This window comes from Felis catus, chromosome B1 (assembly GCF_018350175.1).
Source record: "Felis catus isolate Fca126 chromosome B1, F.catus_Fca126_mat1.0, whole genome shotgun sequence".
NCBI lineage: Eukaryota > Metazoa > Chordata > Mammalia > Carnivora > Felidae > Felis > Felis catus.
The window spans coordinates 141,171,814-141,198,301 of record NC_058371.1 but is presented as its reverse complement, the minus strand read 5'-3'; the positions used below and the strand labels follow the sequence as shown (position 1 = coordinate 141,198,301).

General features: G+C 42.0%; 1 protein-coding gene and 1 non-coding gene across 5 annotated transcripts in view; both read left to right on the top strand.

Moving 5' to 3' along the window:
• The window catches only part of ANXA3 (annexin A3), a 54,628-nt gene continuing 28,140 nt past the window's right edge, over nucleotides 1-26,488 (top strand). The window contains exons 1-5 of one of the 4 annotated variants that reach the window (XM_045056177.1): nucleotides 1-248; nucleotides 3,458-3,509; nucleotides 6,574-6,657; nucleotides 20,903-20,990; nucleotides 25,707-25,801. In XM_045056177.1, the coding sequence (XP_044912112.1) occupies nucleotides 3,495-3,509; nucleotides 6,574-6,657; nucleotides 20,903-20,990; nucleotides 25,707-25,801 (282 nt within the window). In that variant the 5' untranslated portion in view covers nucleotides 1-248; nucleotides 3,458-3,494. Of the gene's footprint in view, nucleotides 249-390; nucleotides 530-3,457; nucleotides 3,510-6,573; nucleotides 6,658-20,902; nucleotides 20,991-25,706; nucleotides 25,802-26,488 lie in introns of those variants that run through there. The other 3 variants (XM_045056176.1, XM_019829326.3, XM_023253018.2) reach the window with 3 other exon arrangements.
• On the top strand, nucleotides 26,231-26,337 carry LOC111560275. Its single transcript, XR_002742033.1, has one exon. It is a non-coding gene; the product is annotated as a U6 spliceosomal RNA (small nuclear RNA).

Genomic DNA, 26,488 nt, shown 5'->3' with positions numbered 1-26,488 from the left:
TGAAAAACTGGTATTACGGCATCCTCCTAAAGAATTTAGAACAGTGCCCGGCCAAAGTCCATGCCAGAGAAATGTTATGGGCTGGCACTGGTGTGGAGTGTTCGCCCTCCGTTCCAGGCCTGAGCTTCCTGGGAGCCGGGACAGTGTAATCTTTGAATCCACGCGCCTCGAACGAAATAAGCACCGCAATCAATCTGCAGAGCTTAACGCAAGACAAGGGGACGTGGAAACCGAGGAAACGGGTCTCGGTGCGAGGGTGTTGGGAGACGAGGGCGGGAAAGCGTGGCCACCCCGGAAAGCGGAGAGCTGCGGCGCCACCATGCAGAGGTGGAGCCCCGGCGGCCGCGGGGCGCGGCTGGCTTTTCCCAGGGCCTCCGGCGGCGGTCAGGTGGGGCCCGGAGGCCGGGGGAGGGGCGGGAGGAAGGGGTGCGGTCGCGGTCGCAGACCCAGCGGACGCGGAGCACCGGCGGCCGGGCGCACTCCCTCTCGCGGTTCTCCTGCACCCCGGGTCCCCGCGGCCCCGCTTCAGGTAAGTTCAGCCTCCCCGCGCGTCGCGCGCGGCTGCTCGGCAGCTGGGAGAGGTGGGCGCGGGGCCCGATTCCCCGCGAGCGCAGCCCACGCCGCATACCAGCGGGCCGCGGGGGTGCGGGGCCTGAGAGGCTTCAGGGAAGAGAGTCCACGACTCCCATTTCAAATTGGAGGAAACTGAGGCCCAGAGGAGCAACCATGGGGTGTCCCGGGGAGTCACCCAGCGGTGGTGAGGGCGGGGCGCAAACCGACCCCCAGCTGGCCCTGCGCCCTCGACCCTTCAGGTTCCATCACAGCTAGCAGCTTACGGATCCAGCTGGCCATCTCGGCCTCCCAAGTCCCGAACGTGTTGGGGACAGAAAAAGAGCAGGGAGTCACAAATGTCCTGTGGGTCCCTGGGGGCTCAGGAGGGGCTGGCTCGAGCTCCATTCTGAGGACTTGGAACCCCACCCATCCCTGTGAGCAGTTTCTCCTCTTTAAGTTAAGCCATTTATCCTACTACACTTAATTATTTTTAGGTGGTAGAAGAAAAGTACATTTAGCTATTAAGTATTGGGAATCGGAGGAATTTGCTTTTCCTTGAAAAGACTCACCTTTTTCTTTGATTGCAACAGAGTCCATTTCACAGCTCATGAATCATCCTGCTGGCATTTAACTCAGCAGGTGGGGAATCTGACTCCTAGATTGCAAATGACCGTATATAGGAAACTGTGGTTTGTGCAAGGTCCCAGGGGCTCTGGGTCCCTGATGGCTCCTCTGGCTGCTGATAAGGAGTTACATACACAGCCAGACTTAAATTCTTTCCCAGGATTTGTGTTCTACACAGACCACAAGTCTACCATCAGGGAGAGCTACATTTACAACTTGTTTTATCAACATCGTAAAAACTGTAACTCATTATAATGTTATTCTGCAAAGATATTACCATTGGCTTCATGAAGGCAGAAAATTTCAGACTGATGAGAAAGGGAATTTAAAGATGTAAAGAAAACCAGAATCTTGTTCTCAGAGCTATGGTGGTTGTGTAGAGCAATCTGTTGAGAAATAGGAATTGGGGATGAAGTAAAGGAAATGAGGGAGGTACTCTAAATCCCCTTCTGAAAAGCATCATTAAAGTTCTGTTGTTAGGTCACATGGCCTCCAGTATGGAGTGATTTCTTAAAACTTCAATCAGTAATAATTGTTAATAATTTACAATTCCCAGATTGTACTGGATCAACACATATTGAACATCAGCTTTGACAGTGTTTGGGATAGGCACTTGGAGAAGGCAGAAGCATGGAAGTTAACTTCATACCTTTGGAGTGTCACTGTCTAGATTCAGGAGGGGAACACTCACTTGCTGTGTGGCTGGACCATTGTTGTACCTTCTCTGTGCCCCAGCTTCTTTAAATGCAAAGTGGATAGTATTAATGACACATAGCTCCCTAGATTATTGAGGTTTATATTAAATCATTCATTCATTCAATAAGTGCTTTTTGGGGGTGCCTGGGGGGCTCAGTCGGTTAAGTGTCCAACTTCAGTTCAGGTCATTATCTCGTGGTTCGTGGGTTTGAGCCCCACATCAGGCTCTGTGCTGAATGCTTGCTCGGAGCCTGGACCCTGCTTCAGATTCTGCTCTCTCTGTCCCTCCTCTGCTTGTGCTCTGTCTCATTCTGTCTCTCAAAAATAAATAAATGTAAATTAAAAAAAAAAAAGGTACTTTTTTTTAGTGCCTTCCATGCCCCAGAGAACAAATATGACAAAAAGCCTTGCAGAATTGACCTAGTGCTTTTTATATTACCTGGCACATAGTAAGAACTCAAAATGCTAGCTGATATTATAATACATATTACCTCATTCTGTGCTAGCAGCCCTCCTCTTTTTACAGATGAGGAAACTGAAGCTCAAAGACATTGAGTTTTAAGATACAAAATCAGGGGATGCCTGGGTGGCTCAAGTTAAGCATCCAACTCTTGTTCTCAGCTCAGGTCTTGATCTCAGGGTCCTGAGTTCAAGCCCCATGTTGGGCTCCATGCTGGGCATTGAGCCTACTTAAAAAAAAAAAAAAAAGGCAAAACCAGAACTAGGACACCTTGTATCGACTGTGTATACAGAGGGATGCAGTGTTAGACCTGGTAAGAAGAGAGCCCATTGCCCTAGGCTACAGAGCGCCTGAGAAAATCAGGCTAAATATTTCCAGGAGCTAATAGTGTTGATTTCCTATGAACTTTGTTCTGGAGCTATCTTTAAATTTTTAGATTATTTTGTTCCCAGGATCAGTGGGAGCAACTTGTATTTCTAAATCAACCATGGAGATATACCAGCATGTTTGAATAACGTCTACATATGAAAAGTGCATGGGTTCCTAAACAGGGCTCCACCAAAGAATTGCCCTTTTCACCTCTGGGCCCTACCAGGAACCAGACTGCCTTCTTAAAGAGCAGGGATGTCTGTTTATAACAGGCTGTAGGCTTGGAGCCTTGTCAAATGTAAATGGAGATCATCACAATCAAGCATGAAGAATCAAAGTGAAGCCAGCTAGAATTTGTTGACCATTTCTTTTTCTGCTGCTGTTCCTTATGATGGTATGGATTCTGGTTAAAAGAACTCAGCAATCAACATAGTTCTATTGGATTTTTAAATGAGTCAAGAATTTGCTTTCCAGGAAACATATGTATAAACCTCTTAAGTGTAGAGATTTTCTTTTTTCTGTCTTGTTTTGACCCCTACCCAGATCCAGCACAATCCCTTGTATATAGTAGGTGCTCAGCAAATGTTTGTTTAGCAAATAAGGTACTTGATGTTAGAGACACATCATCTTACTGAGATGGTTTCTCTTTGAATGTTGACTTCTGGTTTGCGGATTAAAGATTAAGGGTTATTCTGAGATTATTGTGTTCTGAATCGCAGATTTATTCTGTTTAGTAATTTTTTTTTCTTTTAATAGTTTAGTGTGATCTCAATTCAAGCAAAAGTGGGATATCATGGCCTCTATCTGGGTAAGTAAAAACCAAGCCCTCATAACTTGTCTTAATCAAATCAAAATATAGAAAGTCAAATCAAAATATTAGTAAAAGTGTTTTGAAAGTTGATAAAATGTTCATTGGAAAATATAACATGCCAAAAAAGCTAGAGGATGTCTAAAAATAATAAAATATAAAAATGTATTTGTAGAGGTACATAATTAAAATTATTTTTGATGATACCAAATTAGAGATCAATAACAGTAAATTTCATCTGTGATTTGGGAATTTATTATATGGTAAAGATAATGTTTCATATCAGAGAGGAAAAGATAGCTTATTCAATAAATAATGTTAGGAAAAGTTCTAGCCATTTGGGAAAACAGTAAATCTGTATTCCTTCTCCCTTCTTACATTAAAAAGAATTTCAGATGGATAAAACACTGAAATGAAAGAGACAAGATATGGAAGAATTTTAAAAATAATCTTGGAGGGCCATCTGGGTGGCTCAGTCAATTAAGCGTGTGACTCTTCATGTTGGCTCAGGTCATGATCTCAAGGTTTGTGAGATTGAGCCCTGTGTTGGCAACACAGAGCCTGCTTGGGATTCACCCTCTTTCCCTCTCTCTCTCTGCCCCTCCCCTGTGTGTGTGATCTCTCTCTCACTCAAAGTACATACACATTTAATAAATAAGTAAATAAAAATAAAAATAATCTTGGAGTAGGAAAGGCAGTTACAACTATGACACAAACCAAAAGCCTAAAAGAAATACATTGATCTACTTAACTGCATGTAAATTTATGGTTTACATGCAAACAACACTATTAATAGAGTCAGAAGACAACCACAGGGGAATAATATTTACAGGATAACAGACAAAAAACTTATTTCCTTAACATAACAATTACTTGAATAGGGGCACCTGGGTGACTCAGTCGGTTGAGTGTCTGACTTTGGCTCAGATCATGATCTCATGGTTCGTGGGTTCAAGCCCAACATTGTTGGGCTCTGTGCTGACAGCTCAGAGCCTGGAGCATGCTTCAGATTCTGTGTCTCCTTCTCTCTCTTCCCCTCCCCTGCTCGAGCTCTGTCTCTGTCTCTCAAAAATAAATAAATGTTTAAAAAATTGTTTAATTACTTGAATAAATCAATAAAAAAACTCAATGGAAACATTTGTAAGGGACATGAATGGGACATGAAAAGAATTACAGATGTAATACAAGAAAATATATGAAAAGATGTTATCTCTCACTAGGAAATAAATGTAAACAACACAGTGAGAAACCATCTCTACCTAAGTATTGGTAGAAGCGAGGAAAACATATAGTAAGACCAATGTCGGAGAGTATGTCGATAAGACAAGTACTCATACTCTGATCATGGGAGATTAAACCTGGCACACTTTTGGATGGTATTTTGGTGATATCTATCAGTGTTTAAATGCACACCCTCTTTAACCCAGTTATTCCACTTCTGGGTACTTATCCTATAGATATACTTACATAAGGCTGAAAAAAATACAGGCTAAAAGACATTCATTTGTATTCATGAAAATATGCAGGCAGCATAAATGGCCATGGGGTATGAAGTGAGTAAGTGACTCATTTGTAACTTACAGCCATTTTTAGGTGATCATTAAAAAGAATGGGAAAAAAGGGGGTCCGGTCTTTATATACTGACGTAAGAAAATGTCCAAAGAGGAGTGCCTGGGTTATTTGGTTGGCTAAGTGTCAGACTCTTGATTTTGGCTCAGGTCTCGATCCCAGTGTCGTAGGATCAAGCCCTGCATCAGTCTCTGCCACCGACAGCGTGGAGCCTACTTGGGATTCTCTTTCTGTCTTTCTCTCTTATGGGGAGTCTGTGTGGCTCTGTTGGTTACTCTTGATTTTGATTCAGGTCATGATCTCATGGTTCGCAGGATCAAGCTTCGTGTTGTCACACTCTGTGCTGACAGCACGTGGAGCCTGCTTGGGACTCTCTCTCTCCCTCTCTCTCTGCCCCTACCCCCCTCTCAAAATGAATAAATAAACATTAGAAAATTCTTTCTCTCTCAAAATAAATAAACATTCACACACACAAAAAAAATTCTCTCTCCTTCTGTGCCTCTCACCTACTCGCCCTCTCTCTCTGAAGTGAAAAAAAAAAAATTAAAAATTAATCAATGAAAAATAATCAATTTACAGAATATATCTACAGAATGATTCTGTCTATAAGAAAGAAAAAAGAAAAAATATCCATGAAGACTGAATTGCATGAAAACTTTTTAGAAAGGCAGAATTGTGAGCAAGGGCACATTTATTTTTTAGTGCATCACCTTCCATGCTCTAATTTTTTTGTGAATCATGAACATACATTATATTTCATGAGTGAGGGGCAGAAAGGCCTGAAGAATAGCTCGTATGGAGATGTACCAGCCCTAAGCATGGGTGGTGCTGGGCAGAGGGGTGCTGCTGCAATTGTTGCTTGGCCCCCCTTACCATGGCCAGGAGGCCAATCAGTCCTCTTTCCAGGTCTGAAATTCCTGCTGCTATTGTAAACACTTGGTAGAATCAGATGGGGAACAAAAAAAAAAAAAAAAAAAAAAAAATCTCTCTAGTCCTTGTCCGTTAGTAATTCAACCTGGGATTAGTTGGTCAGGCTCTCTAATTAGTGGGTCAGCTGACACCTTCAAAGTCATGGCGCATTTCTGAAGGGCTGGGAGAAACCCAAATGTGTGAGAGAGGGTGTATTTGTTTTCTGTTGCCACTATAACCAATTACCATAAATTTAACAACTTAACACAACACCCATTTTTTTAATCTCACGGTTCCTGTGTGTTAGAAGCCTGAACTTGGTCTCATGGCACTAAAATCAAGGAGTTGGCAGGGCTGTGTTCCTTTCTGCAAACGCTGGGAAGCATCCATCTCTGAGCTTATTTAAGTTGTTGCCGAAATTTACTTCTATTGACAAATGAATGGGTGAATTAAATGTGGTACGCTGTCCCCCTTTTTCGCGGTTTCACTTTGCATGGTTTCAGCTACCCACAGTTCAGAAGCAGAACGTCCTCCTTCTGACAAATTGTCAGAAAATGAATAGTAGTGGAATACTTTCTTTCACTAGTTTCTAGATCTCAGCGCCTACATCATTCACCTCAGTTCATCTCATCACAAAGGCATTTTATCCTCTCACAGCATCACAAGAAAGGTGAGTACAGTTAAGATATTTTGAGAGAGAGAGACCATATTCGTATAACTTTTATCATAGTATATTGTTATAATTCTTTATTAGTTGTTGTTGTTAATCTCTTATTGTGCCTAATTTATAAATTTAACTTTGTCATAGCTATACATGTATAGGGGAAAATAGTATACATAGGATTCAGTATTATCTGCAGTTTTAGGCATCCACTGGGGGTCTTAGAATGCCTCCCAATGGATGGTGGGGAGGTGGCTACTGTATATCCATACAGTGGAGTATTATTCAGCCTTAAAAAGGAAGGGAATTGTGATACATGCTACAACATGGATGAACCTTGAGAACATTATGCTAAGTGAAATATACCAGTAATAAAAAGACAAAATACTATGATTCCATTTCTATGAGGCATCTGAAGTAGTCAAATTGATAGAGACCAAAAACAGAGTTGTGGTTGGACCACACAGAGACCAAAAACTCCAGTTGTTGGGCTGGAGAGGATTTGCTGCTTGATGGGTATAGAGTTTCCATTCTGCACAGTGAAAAAGTTCTGGAGGTCTGTTTCACAACCGTGTGAATATTCTCACCACCACTGACCTGTACACTTAAAAATCATTAAGGTGGTAAATTTTATGTTTTACCATAGTAAAAAAAAAAAAAAAAAAAAAAAAACCCTCAGATTTTTGTAAATATTCTTATCACTAACTTTTATCTGTTCTGTTTTTCCCCCCTTACACACAAAAGCACATTAAACACCTGAAAACAAATAAGCAATCAAGTCCAGGCTTTTCTCCTAAACTACAGATCAGTTTGCAGTTACCAGTGGATGGTGAGTTTATTGGAGTGTTATGATCAAGAGAGAAGACTTTGGTTGCTATTTTAGTACATTGTCATGGAAGATGAAAGACTAGCTGGTTTCCTGGGTCTATAAATTTGAGGTGTGTTGCAACCATCCATTGTATCAGATGAGTCAACAATCTATGTTGCATTACTGTTTCCTTTGGAACTGTTGCATATCTCTGTTCAGGCATGTGTTCTCCTACTTAAAACCCAAGGAAAGGACCTGATATTGTAACAGTTTGTACTCTTTGGACCCAGGGTCCCTTGTCTTCTGTTGCCTTTAGGTCATAGCAAGCATTCAGGCAACCCACAAATTAGAACTAGTCTTAGGAACATAACTTGTGTGTGTGTGTGTGTGTGTGTGTGTGTGTGTGTGTGTGTGTTTGATACCTTCATTGCTTTGGGGGTGGGGGGCAGGTGATCAGGAGCTCTTGGGGAGGGTGGGCCAACTGCCTCTTCACCACAGGCTTCTGGCTGTGCAGGATGGCATTGGCTCTGCCAGTGGCAGCCATGTGCACATTTGGGCGGTACTTGTTTTTGAGGACCACGTACCTGATGCTGCTGAGGGCTGCCTGGGCATTCTTGTTAATGGGCTGCATGTAGGAGGTGTCAGGTTTTTGCTGGTTGGATCCCCGCTTCATGACTACCACTAGACCTTTGCCATCCACTGCGGGTCAACACCCACAGTCTTGCTGTGAATCACCCCATTGTAGAGGAAGGAATTGTGAGCCTTCAGGTTATGGGCTTCATGCTATGTGTCTGCTCACTCCTCTTCATCAGGAAGCTGGAGCAGTTCAGCACCACCATCCATTAAAAGTGGGCGGACATGGCAGCAGAGTCGGAAAGAGCCGGAACATGACTTTATGAAGATGCCATAGCAGTATATTTCCTATACATGCCTTCTACAATGCTGGCGGTCTCGAGCAGATATTCTGGGGTCTTTGCTCCTTGGTCAATTCCTAACTTATTTTTACAGAATAAGGAATGCAATCTGATTGTTTGAATCCTCAAATTAGCATTTTTATTATGCTGCTAATTTTTTTCTAAACTCATAACCGCTGTAATCCTTATGAGCTAGTATAACATCTTAACTTGCTATACATTCTCCCTTCCCCAGTCCAAACTCTACTTTATAAATGAGGAAAACATGGAACCACTCAGGAACCAAGGGATAAAAGGTATTTTACAAAAATGTAACTTCACATAAATGTGATGCCTGCAAACTTTGTCTTGAAGAAGTTCATCAAAAGGCAGTTAAACAAAGCAGCAGGTACCTGCCACATTGGGCTCTACTGGGAACAGAATGAAGACAGTCCAGCCACAATCCCAGACTCTCACATAACCCTTTAATGGGTTAAGAAGCGGGCTCTTGACTATGACCTTGAGCAAGTTGCTCTCAGTCTCTTGCTAGCTCTGTTACCTCACCTGTAAAATGGGTATAACAGTAGTACCAACATCATTTAGTGCTTGTAAGCATTAACCCAGTTCATGTAAAATTGCACTAGCCGTGCCTGGCATGTAGTGAGCCCTCAGTAAACGTTAGTTGTAATCATTATCATTCCAACGTATTATTTTTTAAAAATCATCTTCCTAGCTAATTAGTATCCCTGCAACTGTTTTTGTAAAGGAGTTTCTGGGGCCTGATTTTATGACAGATCAACAGCATCCTCTTCCCCACTGGAATGATTCTCTCTGAGCCATCTGAAAACAGATGGATTTTCCTCAAATAGATTCTTTCTGACCACTCCTATTTTGAAGATTATTTTTAGAGCAGTTTTAAGTTCATAGCAAAATTGAGGCAAGGGTAAAGAGATTTCCCATATACCCCCTGCTCAGACACATGTGTAGGGTCCTCCATTATCCACATCCCCCACCAGAGCGGTACATTTGTTGCAACTGATGAACCTACATTGACTCATCAGAATCACCAGAGTCCACAATTTACATTACAGTTCACTCTTGGTGTTGTACATTCTGTGCCTTTGGATATTTGTATGCATTTAAAGATATGAATGTTCGGGGGCGCCTGGGTGGCGCAGTCGGTTAAGCGTCCGACTTCAGCCAGGTCACGATCTCGCGCTCCGTGAGTTCGAGCCCCGCGTCGGGCTCTGGGCTGATGGCTCGGAGCCTGGAGCCTGTTTCCGATTCTGTGTCTCCCTCTCTCTCTCTGCCCCTCCCCCGTTCATGCTCTGTCTCTCTCTGTCCCAAAAATAAATAAACGTCGAAAAAAAAAAAAAAAGAAAAAAGATATGAATGTTCTATTCCCACTCCAAGTGTGTATACTGCAGAACAGTGCTGACGCTCACTACCTGGAGTTAAACTCCAGATTTAAGAGCCCTGCCCTCACTTCAGACACGAGCTGCATGCCTCAGAGCTACCTGCGCTTCTGACCTATACATTCAGGGATTTCTGTGACCCTCTAGCTTTCAGTGATCATCTAGAACAACTCACAGAGTTCACTGAAAGTGCTGTATTTGTGATTACAGGGTTTTTTTTTTTTAATTTTTTTTAATGTTTATTTATTTTTGAGGGAGAGAGAGAGAGAGCATAAGCGGAAGCAGAGAAGGGGCAGAAAGAGAGAGACACACAGAATCCAAAGCAGGCTCCAGGCTCTGAGCTGAAGTCAGATGCTTAACCAAGTGAGCCACACAGGCACCCCATTACAGTTTTATTAGAAAGCCTGCCTACACATAGAGACATAGAGCAAGGTCTGGAAAGGCCCTGTGTCCATGGAGTCAGGACGCATCACCCTCCCTTGCACATCGTGTGTCCACCAGCCAGGGATCTCCAGAGTTTTCACTGGGATTTCATGACATAGGTGTGGTTGATTGAATCACAGGCCATGGGACTGAAATTAATCTCCAGTCTCCTTCCCCTCCCAAACTGCCATCCTACAGCTATCTAGAGGCTTACCCTGAGTCACCTTGTTAGCATAATAAAGACACTCCTCTCTCAGGAAATCCCAATGGCTTTGAAGCTCTATGCCAGGAACCCAGGACAAAGACCAGAGATATTCTTTGTTAAATGAGTATCTATATATGTATATATACATATATCTATCTATATCTATCTATATATGTATATATCATCATACATATAGAACTCACATCAAGGCTGCACAGAGTTTCCAAAATATCATATTCCTTTATCGTTTACTAAAATTATATTAACAATAAGGTACTGGTTACCTTGTGCTGATCAGAACTTCTGCTTGGAAGTTACTATCTTTAATAATAAGGAACACAGGGGAAAATGAGTACATGTTTTGTAATAAATACAGATTAGCAGGCAAAATCACTCAAAGCATGAGGTCCATGGAGAAGAAATACTTAAAGGGATTCTTGATGGTGGAAAGGTTGGGGAAGGCTTATGTAGGGTGGAAACTTACTAATAGGAAAAATTAATCCCTGACAATGTGTTCTTGTGAGGAAGAGAGCACAACTTTTCTTCCCCACCCAACCCTTCCTCTCTTTCCCGGGAACAATATTGGTGCACTTTGACACATGAGGACACAATGGTTCCATTTCCGCTGTGTAACCCGGAGTAATGACACCAACAGTAGGGATGCCTAGGAGAGGTGCCGTGTGCTAATGTGAGAGAGAATTAGGGAAAGTAAGGCCTTTCTCTTCCTTTCCCGTGGATGACACCAGCCCCAGGTTGTTGATGCTACTGGTCCTGGGTACAGAGAGTTGGTGAGAGCCCTGTCCAGTTCATATATCTAATTTTGGTGGGGACATCCCACCCGACCTTTCTTTCCTGGTGTGTTTTCTCTTCCTAACCACACAAATCTAAAACATGTGTGGGGAGAACACCTGTGTGACACACATGTGGTTGTGTTGAATTTCTCCTCTGATCTCCCTGCCTACTGCATCTCAGGGCTGGAGGATCTGGCTCTAAAACTGTTTTCATTGAACTAGACTCCTCACATCCCAAGGAGATGGGCATCATGCCTGATTAGGTGCTCTTCAACACGACTGCAACTTCCTGTCTGGTGTGTGTTTTAAGCCGTGTTTCCTAAAGCTTCTTTGGATAAATATTGGCACTCAGACAGTTGCAAAAATGGTCCTCTGCAGGAAGTTAATGAAAAACAGGTAAGACCTGGATTTCAAATCAAAACATTAGAGCCTTGTTTCAGGACAGAGTCTGGAAAGAAACACTGTCTAATCTGAGTGAGAAGAGAGAGGATTCACTGGCAATGAATGGACTGAGCATTAAAGAGCTGTCCTTCACCACCCCCTGGCCCCAGGTCACCCGTGAAGGCCCCTCTTTCACACTTAATCATAATAAAAAGTGTAATTTGCCAAATCTATGAGTCGCTATTGGAGAAGCCTGCTAAATCACAGGCAAAGAGGAAAAGAAAAACTTTTAGATTGAGAGCAAGCAATGTGAAGGGAAGAGAAAGAGGGAGACACAGAATCTGACACAGGCTCCAGGCCCTGAGCTGTCAGCACAGAGCCCGACGTGGGGCTTGAACCCACGGACAGTGAGATCATGACCTGAGCCGAAGTCGGATGCTTAACCGACTTAGCCACCCAGGTGCCCCAAGCACAAGCATTTTAGAGTACAGAGCAAGAAGATTAATACAGACGGAGAGGTCTCACATGCATTAGAAGAGAATAAGTCAAAAGGGCAGAAAATTCTCAATCTGTCCCTTCCTCCATTATCAGATTTTGCTCCTTTGGTTTCTAACCATTTGTGTTGGAGTAAATACTTCACCTGGGTTCTGAAGGCATGTTTAAATAGGCGTAGTGACAGTTCTGTCTGAACAGCATGTACAAAGCTGAAGAATGCATTAGTCAGATTTTTGAGGTATGACATGGAGCTCTGAAAAGGCACATAGTGGCATTTGAGAGTTATCAAAGAAAGCAAGACTTAGAATAAGAAGACATTTTTAATTCACTTATTCACTTAGCAAATATTTGCTAGGCATCCACTATGTGCCAGATACTTTTTTAGGCTCTGAAAATACAGAGAAAGAGAAATTTAAAAAACATGGAGCTTATGTGCCTCTGATTTTTATTAGGGAAGGTAGCTAATAAACTAAGAAGTAAATGTATATTATATAAAGTCAGTTTTAAGTACTCTGGAGGAAAGCAAAGATGGATAATGACAGTGATGGAGAGTGTGCTTTTTCTGCTCAGATATGTGAGCAGAAGTCAACATGGAGTGAGGGAGTGGGTCAGGAGAATATCTTGGGGAAGAGCATCCAGCAGAAGGAACAGCAGGTATAAAGCCTGAGATGAGATGTATCACCCCCTGAGGTGACAGGAGGGGGACAAGGAGTTTTGGGGAGGCATGACACTTCTGTTTTGGGGATCCTTCAAGGACCACAGAGAATCTCAGTAGTCCCAATAGCCTTTGTATAAACTCTTCAAGGGATTTCCATTATGTAGGTTTACTTTGCATTAGGAAGAGTTCTTAGATCTGTAGCAACTTGTTAGGATTGTCACTTCCCAAACACACACTTGTACAAAACTCATAAAATAATGCATGTAGCCATCATGTTATGTGGGCACTAATGACCTTGGCCACAGACACAAGAAATGTTCTTTCTGTAATATTACAAACAGTAAACGTCCCTGATCTCGGTCCCTCGTGGGTGGATTTCCATTCCCATAGAAGTGATGTGGGAGCAGACTGGGTGTCACCACTACATTCCCAGCATCCTGCCAAACCAGTGCCATTTTCTAGCCAGGTACCCATTTTAGAAGATGTAGATGATGCAAGATTCCCCAATCCAATAAGTCAGCTTCCCTGTATCTTCCAGAATCTTCCAGAGTTATAGGGCAGGTCCCTTTGACAGAAGTGTCTCTCCTGGAGGATGAAGTCGGATATGTACTTCATCTAACTGAGGATGTGGCCAGCATAGCCATACTAGTCTTCCACTCTCTGTGGCTCTTGGCCAAGCAGAGTTTGGTCAAGAACTGTTAGCAAAGTTAAGTTAAACCTGACTGATTGTGGATTAAAAATGTAATCTTCAAATACTGCTACTAAATAACTCAAAAGAAGATGAATATAAATTATTTATAATCCACTTCAAATAACGAAAATTATTCTGAGAAAGAAGTTTGTGTTGATAAAGACTTTTGGGAGGCTCAGTGTTTCAGACTCAATCCAGTTAGTTAGGTTTGCTGCCTTCACCAAAGAACCCCTGAGTGCTTGGAGAGACAGTTAGAAAGACATAACAGAGTCACTGGAAACATCCCTGGTTCACCAGGCTTCCACCCTGGCTTCTGGAACCAGCTTTGAAAGATCTGGAATAGCCTGTGGTACTGAAAGTAGCCACTGAAATATTTCTAACATATTCCAGATTTCCTAGGATACAATGGTCACTTTGATCTCTGAACTACTGATGTTTGAAGGAAGCAATTTCATCAGGCAGCCAATTGTGTTGTGTACGTCTTGGAGAAATTCCACACCTTGGGATGTCATCATCTTGCTTCCATTTTCTTCCAGCAAACTCATTCATAGTTATTTATTAAGCCCCTATCTGAAGACTGGTACTGGGCTAGAGCTGGATGCAGTGTAGTGAGTAAAACAAAAGGTCTCTGCCCCTTGGAATTTTATGTCAGAGGAGATAGAGGTGCAGATATAAACGGTGAGAGATAATACTGAAAGCTGAGTGCGCTAAGCGGGGAGGGTTGCTGAGATGGAGACCAACAGGAGAGGACCCACTCAGGTCAGGTGGTCAGAGCTGGCTTGTCAGAGAAGATAGCCTTTAAGCAGAGGAATGAAGGCAGAAGAACATTCCAGATAAAGGGGAATAGCACAAACAAAGACAGTAAGATGAAGAAGAATTCAACACATGTCAGCTGGGCTCTCAGAGAACTGAGGTGTGCTAGACAAAGGGGAGAGTAGCTCTGGGTGGTAAGAATGAAGAGGGGAGTTGGGTCAAGCCACGCAGAGCCATGGGGCTGACTGACACAGAGCCCTTGGCTGCTTGTGGGAGGTGGTAGGAGGTGGGCAATGGAAGGAAGGGAGACCTCTGCAGATGTCCATGTCCAGGGCAATGGTGATGGTGACTTGGACAACAGTAGGGGCAAGGAAGATGGGGAGAAGTACACAGGAGATGATCTTTTTGAGAGAGTCTGAATACAGTAGGCTTTGCTGATGGATTGCATTTGCAAGGAAAGACAGACACATCAAAGGAGACTCAGGTTTGTGGAGGTTGGTGGTACCATTTAAAGGGACAGGTACTGAGAAAGAAGGGCAAATTAGGGACGAGCTCAGAGACTACAGTCGGATTGCCTGGGTTCAAATCCTGGCTGTGCCACAGGCAAGCCAAATGACCTTGGAGGAGTCTCTTCTCTGTGTCTTCTCCTCTCTAAAGTAAGGATCATAATAGTCCCAACTGCATAGGGTGGCTTTGAGGATTAGATGAGCATATATGGGTAAAGCAGAAGTAAGTACAATGTAATTGCTATGTGGGGAAAGAAATCAGCTTGAGAGAAAATAATGAATTGATGTGTGAGACATAAAAGCAGACACATCAAGTACACATTGAATATACACGACCGGTGTTCAAAATAGAAGTCTGGGCTGGATTTATAATTGTGGGAGTTGTTTGCATGCAGCAGAGGGTACTGGTGGGAATAACCCACAGCAGGATTAGAGAAAAAGAAAAGAGATTTTCCATTTTACAAGTACCTAATTCATAGAGGTCAGGCAAAGAGGAAACCTGACAAAGAGTAAATTCAAGCTGGAGGGGCAAGAAGAAACCCCAGGGATGGATCCCAGGAGCCAAAAGAAGGCAGAGGTCTGGCTGGGTTGACCATGTTTGACACATGCTTCTGAGAGGTCAAGGTGTCTTCTGATGATAAACTGTGTTTCATGGGAAGCATAACACAAATAGTTTGTCCCTATCTTTCCTCATTTCTGAATCACACATCTTCTACTCCAGCCCAACACCCTCCTCTGTTACAGCTTTCCAGTGCTCTTGCTCTGAGACTCCCCTGATGAAATCATTGTGTTTGAAACAAGAAAAGAAGGCAAGTATGGATCTTTCCTCAGTTGAGTGAGACAAGTAGAAATGCATACATGTCCTCTGGACCTCTTGGACGCACTTCAGACGAAGCCATGATGTCACTGGCTTCTCTCAATCACCGGAGGCCGCCAATCCCTGCTTCTCCCACCCCCTGCTTCTCTCTGCTGCCCCTGGGTGGGAAACACTCCAGCAGTGGTGATGGGGAGCCTGTTGTTTACAGGGATCCAGCAATGGGGATGGGGAGCCTGTTGTTTACAGGGATCCCTGCTGTATTCGTTTCCTGGGGCTGTTAACAAAGTTTCACAAACTGGGTGTTTTAAAACAAGAGAAGTGTATTCGCTCACAGTTCTGGGGGCTGGAAGTCTGAAATCAGGGTGTCCATAATGCCATGCTTTCTCCGAAACCTGAAAGGGGATCCCTCCTTGCCTCTTCCAGTGCCTGGTTGTTTGCTGGCAATCTTTGGCGTTCCTTGGCTTTCAGCTGCACAGCCCCAGTCTCTGCCTTCACGGTCACATCACCTCCAACATGTCTCTGTCTTCACAGGGTTGTCTTCTAAGGACACCTGTCATATTAAAGTAGGGGCCCACCCTACTCCAGTATGACCTCATCTTAACTAATGACATTTTAGTCAGCTTATATCCAAATAAGGTCACATTGTGAAGTATTGTGCACTCGGTCCGACACATCTTTTTGGAGGGACACGATTCAACCCATAATACTTGCCTCCCTTGACCATATTTCATCTCAGGGCCCTTTACAATAAGCTTTCTTTGCTTTTGAAAACCAGCTTTTACTAGAAAAATTGAGTGAGAACCCCACATTTTCCAAGTCATGATTGCTTTATTTATTTATTTTTTTAGTCTACTCCACCTTTCTTTCTCTCATAAATCTTCATGACCCCACAGACTGTTTTGACATTGAGCAAAGAGTGATCATTTCTCCCCAGCTTTTCAAGAGTTCCTGAGTCCTGGAAGTTTATATGAGGCATTTATTTGAAAGTTTAATTTTAGGATATGGCCTTTACAGGACTTTATGAAGTGATGAGTGATTTGGCTCTACCTCACCCTCAAAATGTACCTTGTAACAGCAGCTGTTCTTGCTCTGAAGCATTTGGATTTAAATATGTTTCCTGTCAACAGGATTGCTGCCTTGTGTTTTTCTCTTTCATTCATCCTTCTGAATATACATGTTAAACTTCTTGCAAACCCAATACACTGGGTTTGAAGAAATAGGTACAACCGGGTTTCATGGTCAAGGACAGACTGACCTCTCTCGGGGCAGTGGGGGGTGGGGGGTGGGGTGGGGGGAGGTGCCAGCAGACAGCTCTCCAGGCCCAGCTTGGCCACACCAATGGCTTCAAAGAATCAGGTGCTCTAGTGACCTCCAAAGGATAGTTCTAGAAGATCAGACAAGATGATACTGACATGAAGAAGACAGTTTAAATGAGATGCAGCCTAGCCTGGTAATCAGGAGCAGAAGCTGATGAGACTGTCCACTTCCTGGCTGGGTGAACTTGGACAAGTTACTCAACTATCGGTTTTTGCATTATCCGTAAATAGTATGTACTACACCTGCCTTACAAGCTAATTGTGAAAATTGAATGAGCTAATGCAGGAAATGTGCTTAGCACAGGACTGGCACACAGTAGCAGCAATTGTTATTAATGTCAAGACCTCCTGTTATTTTCCCCCCTTTATTTAGACATTCCTTACTTTAATTTATTTTCCAACTGCTTTCAAGATCATTTCCCCTTTGGGGGAATCTGAAGGTCAAGTTTGAGAAAAGGGAAGAAACTAAATGTATTTAAAGAATGCGGAAATCTGATAAAACATTTTTTTTTTTATATAAACAAAAAGACTTTGCTAAGTATCCGTGTCCTACACTAGCATGACACTTGGCTAGGGTGTCAGGGTTAGTGGAAATAAATGAAGTCAAGCCTTGAGTAGTAGTTTAAATATTAAGGAATTAAGCCTGCAAGGAAGCAGGCGATGCAAATAGTTTCGGTTGTCTGTAAAAATGCCAGCATTCCTGAAACAGTGAGCTCATCATCAAATTCTTCTTCCACCTCCCAGAAGAGAATCTATGGCTTGTTTACTCCTTTTGCTTTGGTTTTCTGGGCAGCTGAGAATGAAATAGAGCAGTGGTTCTCAAACTTTAGCATGCGTTAGAATCATTTGGAAGGCTTGTTAAAACACAGATCCCGAGTTAAAACACAGCCCCAGGGCTGACTCAATGACTGAGGCTGATTCAGTAAGTTGATTCAGTAAGACTGGAATGGGGCCTGATAATCCGCATTTCAAACAAGTTCCCAAGTGGTGCAGATGTGGCTGATCTAGTACCTACACTTTGAGAACGGCTAATGTGGAATACTGTGATACATTGCGATGTGGTGGAGAGCACAGGGCATTTTAGACACGAAAGCAGGCAGATTTCAGATTCTCCAGCTGTCCTTAGCAGCAGTTATGTTAAGCAAATAACTTCTCTGAAATCAAGTTTCTTCCATTTTTAAATGGAAATACTGTAATAAAATCTACCTTGTTAAGGTCATTGTAAGACTGAAATAAATTGTAAAGCAATTTGTTCATGGACTGGCATGTGCTGGTTTAAAAGATTCTATTCATTTATTTTACTGTACAACTTTTTTTCATAAGTCATGTAAATATTCTTGAATGTTCCGGGCAACCAAGTCTATCAAATGAATAATACTGCTTATTTAAATAACTGAGGCATTCTGAAAAATTTCACAAAGCTTCCACTTTAGAATTTCTATGCCATTTTTTAATCTGGTGTGTGTGTATGTGTGTGTGAGTGTGAGTGTGTTTGTGTGTGTGTGTGTGTGTCTTTTTTCTTTTAATTAAACAAGCAGTTCCTCCCCATTTAATTCTTACTAGGTGGCAAATTACAGAACAGACTGAGAATTTCAGCCTTCTCTGATTTTGCGCATTGGAATTTCAGCATATTTTGATGTGTAGGTAGTAGAGGACAGTGAAAAGGTCAAGGCTAGAATGCAAACCTTGAGTTTTCATGAACAATTAGAATCTGGTTGCAGTTTTGCCTTCTAGTTTCCAGAAGCAGACATGTGTGGTACAAAACCACCAGGGAACTTCTTAAACGCGTAGAGTCTACCTTAACACCTCATTCCTATATGGTTCAGTATGTCTAATGAGGGACCTGGTCAAATGCATTTTAAAGAATCACCCCAGGTAATACAGACATTACATTTGCAGAAAGACTAGGAGTAGGCTGGAATGGTCATGGCTGCATTCAAATTCAGCTTCTGCTGCTTAATTAGCTGTGTGAGTTTGAGCAAATTCGCCAATCTTCTTAATGTCTTTTTTTTTTTTTTTTGAGAGAGAGAGAGGTTGAGGCGAGGGGGGTTAGAGAGAGAAGCTTTTTTTTTTGTTGTTGTTAACATTTATTTATTTTTGAGAGGCAGAGAGACAGAGCATGAGTGGGAGAGGGGCAGAGAGAGAGAGGAAGACACAGAATCTGAAGCAGGCTCCAGGCTCTGAGCTGTCAGCACAGAGCCTGATGTGGGGCTCGAACTCACGACCCATGAGATCATGACCTGAGCCAAAGTCAGACGTTTAACCGACTGAGCCACCCAGGCACCCCAAGAAAGAATCTGGTTTTTTTTTGTTTGTTTGTTAATGTTTATTTATTTTAGAGACAGAGTGTGAGCGGGGGAGGGGCAGAGAGAGAGGGAGACACAGAATCTGAAGCAGGCTCCAGGCTCTGAGCTGTCAGCACAGAGCCTAACGCAGGGCTTGAACTCATGCCATGAGATCATGACCTGAGCTGAAGTCAGACGCTTAACCGACTGAGCCACCCAGGTTCCCCGAGAGAGAGAGAGAGAGAGAGAGAGAGAGAGAGAGAGAGAAGATCTTAAGTAGGCTCCAGGCTCAGTATGGAGCCTGACTCGGGGCTTGATCCCACGACCCTAGGATCATGACCTGAGCCGAAATCAAGTCTTAGATGCTCAACCCCTCCAATCTTCTTAAACATTGGTATCTTATATGTGAAATGGGTCATTCTTACTCATTTATCAGAGCTGTTGTGCAGGTCATATTAACATATCTATTAGGTGCCTAGCACAGTGCTGGGTGTGAAGCACTCAAATGCTCCAATATTGTGGTAGATCTTCTAAAATGCCAGATATTTAGATAAGATCAACACAAAAGTTCCTAGATGGATAGAACTGAAATGAAGCCAATTGGCTCTGTGAGTCCATAAAATATTTACTAAGCCTTGGAGAAATGATTCTCCAAAGATTATATTGAAGTGACTGATTTCTTACAGGTGCCATTAGATCAGACGCATTCACAACTAGTTTCTAACCTGTTATAAACACTCTTTTAGAATTAGAATTCCTTATTTTGGATGCTTTAAGATTAAGTAAACAGTGTTTGATCGTATTGAAACAAATTGTTCAACCTAATGTACTGAATCAGTGGCTTCTCATTTTTTACTGTGCCAGAACATTAATTTTCCATTCACTTTAATGTGGCAAGATAATGTCCAATTGTGAAAATATTAAACACTTCAGGAGAGCCTAAATGAAGCCATGTTAGCACAAGACAACAGAACCAATATTATTCAGTAACAGGATAGGAAAATCAACTTAGAAAGAAAACATTATTACTGTAAAGACACGTTTTTATTCCAAGAGTTAGGAAATAACGTATAAATACATGTTTACTTGGATTTTTCTCTACATCTTTGTGGCTGTTGTACAGTCTCTTAAGCAGTTTTAAGATATTTTATCCTTTCTGTAAAATGGTCTTTCCCAGTTTACTGATGTATTTCTAATTTGTGTGTTTAAAATTAGTATCATGGCATTTTTCATTTCCATGCTATTCCTGAAGGTTTATGTTAATGGCTTTCAGAGTTTATCAGCCGCAATCCTTTAAACAAAGCTTAAGAACACACAGTCCTAATGGGGTTTTCATTTGTGGATCCTTTAGTGTAAGGTTCCCCAAGGACAGTGGTCAGCATTAATGAAAACATCTTGAAGTCTGTAAACCACAGTTACTTCTGTGTTAGATGTAGTGAAAAGCCTTGATGTATCACTTGAAAACAAAGAGGATGCAGGAAATTCTCTCTCATTGCTTTCACGCAGATGCCACTTTATAGCAAATATTTTTCGGAGTCACCAGGATTAACATAATTTATTGTTCTAGAGAACAAATGTTGTATATTTCTAATTTGTTACACCAGAGGGGAAAAATGAAAGGCCTCTTTGTATATGTAGCAAATGTCACATTGCCTGCCTGTCTGGGGATGGGAGAGTCTCCTGAACCACTCCTGAAGAGAGAGGAAGTAGTTGCAAACTATGGGTTTGTTATGCTTCCAATGTGCATGTGGGAATGTACATAATACAAACAAAGAGGTCATTTTGAACTAGTGGCACTTCGAAATATTTCCTTCCAGGTTGGACACCGAGGGACAATGCAAGATTATCCGGGCTTCAGCCCATCAGTGGATGCTGAAGCGATTCGCAAGGCAATCAGAGGAATTGGTCAGTACTGCTTTGTAATTCCTCTCTTTATGTTGAAGCAAATCAAGAAAGTTACAATTTAAGTGCATTCATTCAGGGGTGCCTGGGTGGCTCAGTCAGTTAAGTGCCTGACTCTTGATTTTGGCTCAGGTGAGTTCAAGCCCCACATCTGGCTCTGTGCTAACAGTGCAAAGCCTCTCTTGGAGTTCTCTCTCTCCCTCTTTCTGTCCTTACCCCACTTGTGCTCTCTCTCTCTCTCTCTCTCAAAATAAATAAATAAACTAAAAAATATTTTTTAATATTTAAAAAAATAAAATAAAAAATAAAAGTGCATAATTCAATTTGCCCAAGTTGGGTTACTTGATTATAGAAATTGTAAGGACTGGAGCGCCTGGGTGGCTCGGTTGGTTAAGCGTCCGACCAGCTCAGGTCATGATCTCGTGGGCTTGTGAGTTCAAGCCCTGCATCAGGCTCTGTGCTGACAGCTCGGAGCCTGAAGCCTGCTTCAGATTCTATGTCTCGCTCTCTCTCTCTGCCCCTCCCCTGCTCAGGCTCTGTCTCTGTCTCAAAAATAAATAAACACTAAAAAAAAAAAATTTAGAAATCGTAAGGACTTTTAAAAAATGCGAAATAATAAGGAAAAATGTATGGGACACCCGGTTTTATTAAATCTTAATATTTGCCATATTTACTTAATAGGAAACACTACCATCACCATGGACCAACAAGAATGGTCATCGTAATGAATCATTACAGATACCATCCCTGCTGATTCTTCCTGGATCTCTTTCCTCCTCAATTCCCTTTCCACACTGATTTGTAATGCCACTTCTGTCTTGTAAGTTTCTCTATTTTTCTGCTCATTTTTCTCACCATCCTAAACTAGAGTGTATTCTCGTGAAACTTAATTCTGTAACTACATGTGTATGTATGTATTGTTTTCTATGGTCTCAAACAGTATAAATTGGAACCATGTTGTGTATTATATGTACATTCTTCTGCAACTTCTTTTTGTCTGTTAACATTTTTTTTTAATTTTTTAAAAATGTTTATTCATTTTTGAGACAGAAAGAGAGCACAAGCAGAGGAGGGACAGAGGGAGAGGGAGACACAGAATCTGAAACAGGCTCCAGGCTCTGAGCTGTCAGCACAGAGCCTGACGCGGGGCTCAAACCCATGAACTGTGAGATCATGACCTGGGCCAAAGTCTGATGCTTAACCAACTGAGCCACCCAGGCGCCCCTCTTAATATTATGTTTTTGAGATTTATCCATGTTGATATGTTTAGCTCTGCTTCATTAACTTTACTTGCATAGTAGTCTATTGAATTATTTGATCATAAGATGGGATATTGATGGAACATGTAAACTGCCTACAATTCTTTTCTATTACAGTGTAAAAATGCTGCATTGAATATTCCTGTGTACGTCTTGTGCACATTTGCTAGCATTTCTCTAGAACATAACAAATGGAATTCAGAGTTGAAGATGTTCATCTTCAAATTAACTAGAAATTTTGCCAAACTGCTCTCTAAAATAATATGCAAATTAACATTCCTAACTAGCAGTACATGAGACTTAGTCTTGCTCCATATTCTCACCAATACTTGCTAAGGTCACACTGTTCTGTTTTCCCAACTGAGTGACTCTAAAATTGTATCTCACTCTGCATGTATGTTTGCTTCCTCTCTTCCCCATCCCCCAAGACTGATATGATTGAGTCTCCTTTCTTGTTCATTTGCTTCTTCTTTCTTGAATTATTTCTTCATATCTATTACCCATTTTTTCAGTTGGATTGTCTTCTTCATGATTGGCAAGATTTTTTCTTTTTTATAAATTCTGGATATAAACTTTTTTTTAAAATTACAATCCATGAAAATATCTTCTTCCAGTCTGTGATTTTCTTTTAACATTGGTTATAGTAATTTATATTGCATAGAAATTTTAAATTTTAGTGAAATCAAGTTTACCAGTATTTTTTTATGATATACTTATTATTGTGCCTTTTCTGTAACGGGCTCATAAAGATATTCTCCTGTGTTTTCTCTCCAAACTTTTACAGTCTTATTTTTCACATTGGGATGTTCAATCTACCTGGACTTAACGTTTGTATATTTAAAGGTATCTAATTTTATTTTATCTCGAGTGGCTAGTTCATTGTCCCAGCACAATTTATTGAAGAATACATCCTTTCCACACTGATTTGTAATGCCACTAGTGTCTTGTAAGTTTCTCTTTTTTTCTGCTCTCTGCTATGCTCCATCGGTCTGTTTGCCTATCCCTGTCTCAATATCACATTGTCATAGTTGCTATTATAATTTTAATATTAGTATCTAATAAGGCAAAAGCTTTTCTTGGCCCAATTCCCTCCCCTCTGAATTTTAGGGTCAATTTGTTAGGTTCCATGAAATATACTGTCAGGGTTTTTTTATTGGTGTAATATTATCTTATTTCTGTCTGTTTGGCTTTACATTTTTCTTTCTGTTTCTAAATGACAGTCATTTCTTCCTTTCTCTCTGTGCTTTCCCTGTTTATGCTCGATGTTGAGTAGACTGTTCCATGAGGTTAATGTCAAAATGAACAAATTAATAGTCTTTAAATTCTATTGCTTGTCTTTTTTTTTCTTAATATCATGTTTCTTCACAAATTTTTGCATTTGGGGTTGCAGAAGCAGAACCATTACCTATGTGTTCTCAGTCCAGAATCAGGTATCCTAATGGCATTTGCATTAGACATGTGTCTGATCCTGTCTCTCAACTAGGAGGCAGCTGTTTTACTTTCCTGTCTCGAGGATATGCAAAAGCAAGAGATGAAAAACCTCCTAGCATACAAACTACACACAACTGCGAGCAGTCGCTTTGTGTGGAGTCTAGGGCCATAAGGCGTAGAGATGCAGAGAAGGGGTAGAAGATTAGAACAGAGATGGGAGGCAGAAGCTAGACCCTAAAGAGCAGGTTCATGAGCTACGGGGCTTGAGCTTCATCCTGAAGGTTACAGAGAACCATTAGGATTTCAACCGAGGGATTGACATGATCAGGTCCATTTTAAAAAATTTATTGAGGCAGGGGTGCCTGGGTGGCTCAGTCACTTGAGCGTCTGACTTCAGCTCAGGTTATGATCTCACAGTCCGTGAGTTCCAGCCCCGCATCGGGCTCTGTGCTGACAGCTCAGAGCCTGGAGCCTACTTTGGGTTCTGTGTCTTCCTCTCTCTCTCTCCCTGCCCCTCCCCTGCTCATGCTCTGTCTCTCTCTGTCTCAAAAATAAATAAAAACATTACAAAAAAAATTTTTTTAAGAATTTACTGAGGCAGTAATTGCAGTATGAATTGGAAGGGGGTCAAGTCAGGAGGCTATTGACGTTTCTAGATAAAATATGATGCATGCACAAGGGCCAAGGAGAGGGCAAATTCGAGAGATGCTGATGATTGCTACCCTGTAGGGAGTAAAGAAAAGAAAGGGGTAGACCACTAGGGTCTTTGGTTGGGTGACTGTATCCATAGTGATGCCATTGATGAGGGTGCATAGAATGAAACACAAGTTAGAGAGGAAAGAGAATGAATTCAACCCGGAGCATCTGAGATACTTGTGCAGTTGGGGGTGGCTAGTCGTGTCCCAACACAGATGCCATTACAGGTCCAAATCGATCATCAGACTCACAGGACACAACTAGGCTTTAATTGAGTTCCATGTTTACTTAATGCCATAGAAGAATCCAGGACCAGAGATGTGGTGGGACAGCATCTTTCCCTGGGAGGCCCAGCCACTAACCAAGTACATGGTTTGTTTGCCCCATCCTTGATGTATATAGAGTATGTACCATGGCCACTGGCATATATAGCCAAGGAGCATGTGGGTCACCTCAACACTGAGAAGTTGAGCCTTGAGTTCCAACTGATTTTTTATACCATGAATCACATAGGCCCAAGGCACATAAGCCAACTCAGAGCTCCCCAACCCAGGGGTAGTCCTCACTGCAAATGAGGTGGACACAACTCCCCATGTTACTTCATACTTTAGTTACCAAGAAAATAGTGACCTTGAGGACATTCTCAAACAGGCCAGCATCAGCCCTTTACTTACAACAGGTGCTTAAGTCTATGGGTCTGGGATGTCTGAAAGTGGTACAACTCAGAGAGGGAAATATATGTTTTCGGGTCAGAGATTTGGTTTTACATTCTTGCTACTAAAAAGCTGCATGACTTTGGCAAATGAGATAACTTTTCTAAATATTGTGTTTTCATCTTTGGAACCCCTGAATCCTACCTACCGCCCAGAGCTTCAGTGAATATTAACTATGACCATGAATAAAAGGTATCTAGAATATGGCAGGTTCTCAATACATGTCAGTTCCTTTTTTTTAGAGAAAAATATTTGACATCAAGTATGGAGATAAGAGAGAGATAAAAGGTGATAGGACAGCAACTGAACCTCATAAGGGGGGAAAAAACCCTAGTTCAAAAGCAACACATTCCTCGCACTACTCCCTCGGTCTGATATACAGGGAGGAATATTTGGACAATAATTGTTGTCTTTCCCCCAAACTCCCCCAAATTAATTTTCTTTTCCAAAAGCCTGGCAAAGAAATGCAGATTCCAACCTGGTAAGAACCTGGAAATTAAAAATTGAAATGCCTTCCTCTCTGCATTTGTTTCAAACCATTGATCATTTTTCCTTTGTTCATAACAGATATTAGGCATCTTTGGGTTGATGGTGAGTAATATTCTTTTTGTCTCGTTTAGGAACCGATGAGGAAACACTCATCAGCATTCTGACTGAAAGGACAAATGCACAGCGGCAGCTGATTGTTCAGGCGTATCAAGCAGCATATGGAAAGGTATGATTTGATTAACATGACAACTAGTAAAGAGCTAATCACTATGGATCAGGGATGCTCCCACGTGGTTATGGCTGCAGATCTTTTGTTTCAGCCCAAGTGTAACAGAAAGTACCCTGTGTATCCAGTCACAGTTAGGAGTCCTAGTTTTGCTCTTAACTGGCTGAATGGCTTTGCATATGTTATTTGCTCTTTCTGGACCTCAATTTTTCCACCTGTTGAATAAGGAGGGTTGCCTTAGACCAGTAACGTTAAACCAGGAATGATTCTGCTCCCCAAAAGATATTTGGCAATGTCTTGAGACATTTTGATCATCACACCCGGTGGGAGAGGGGGATGTTTCTGGAATGCGGTGGGTGGAGGTCAGGGATGCCACTAAAGATCCTGCAATGCACAAGACAGCCCCCATAGGTAAGAATTATCTGACCAGTGCTCACGTCGACAGCACATATACTAAAATTGGAACGGTACGGAGAAGATTAACTTGGTCCCTGTGCAAGGATGACGTGCAAATTCGTGAAGTGTTCCATATTTTTCTTTATGAGTTCGAACCCTGCATCTAGCTCTGTGCTGACAGGGCAGAGGCTGCTTGGGATTCTCTGTCTCCCTTCTCTCGGCCCCTCCCCCAGTTGTGTGCTCTGTCTCTCTCTCTCTCTCTCAAAATAAAGAGAAATTTTTCAAAAAAAA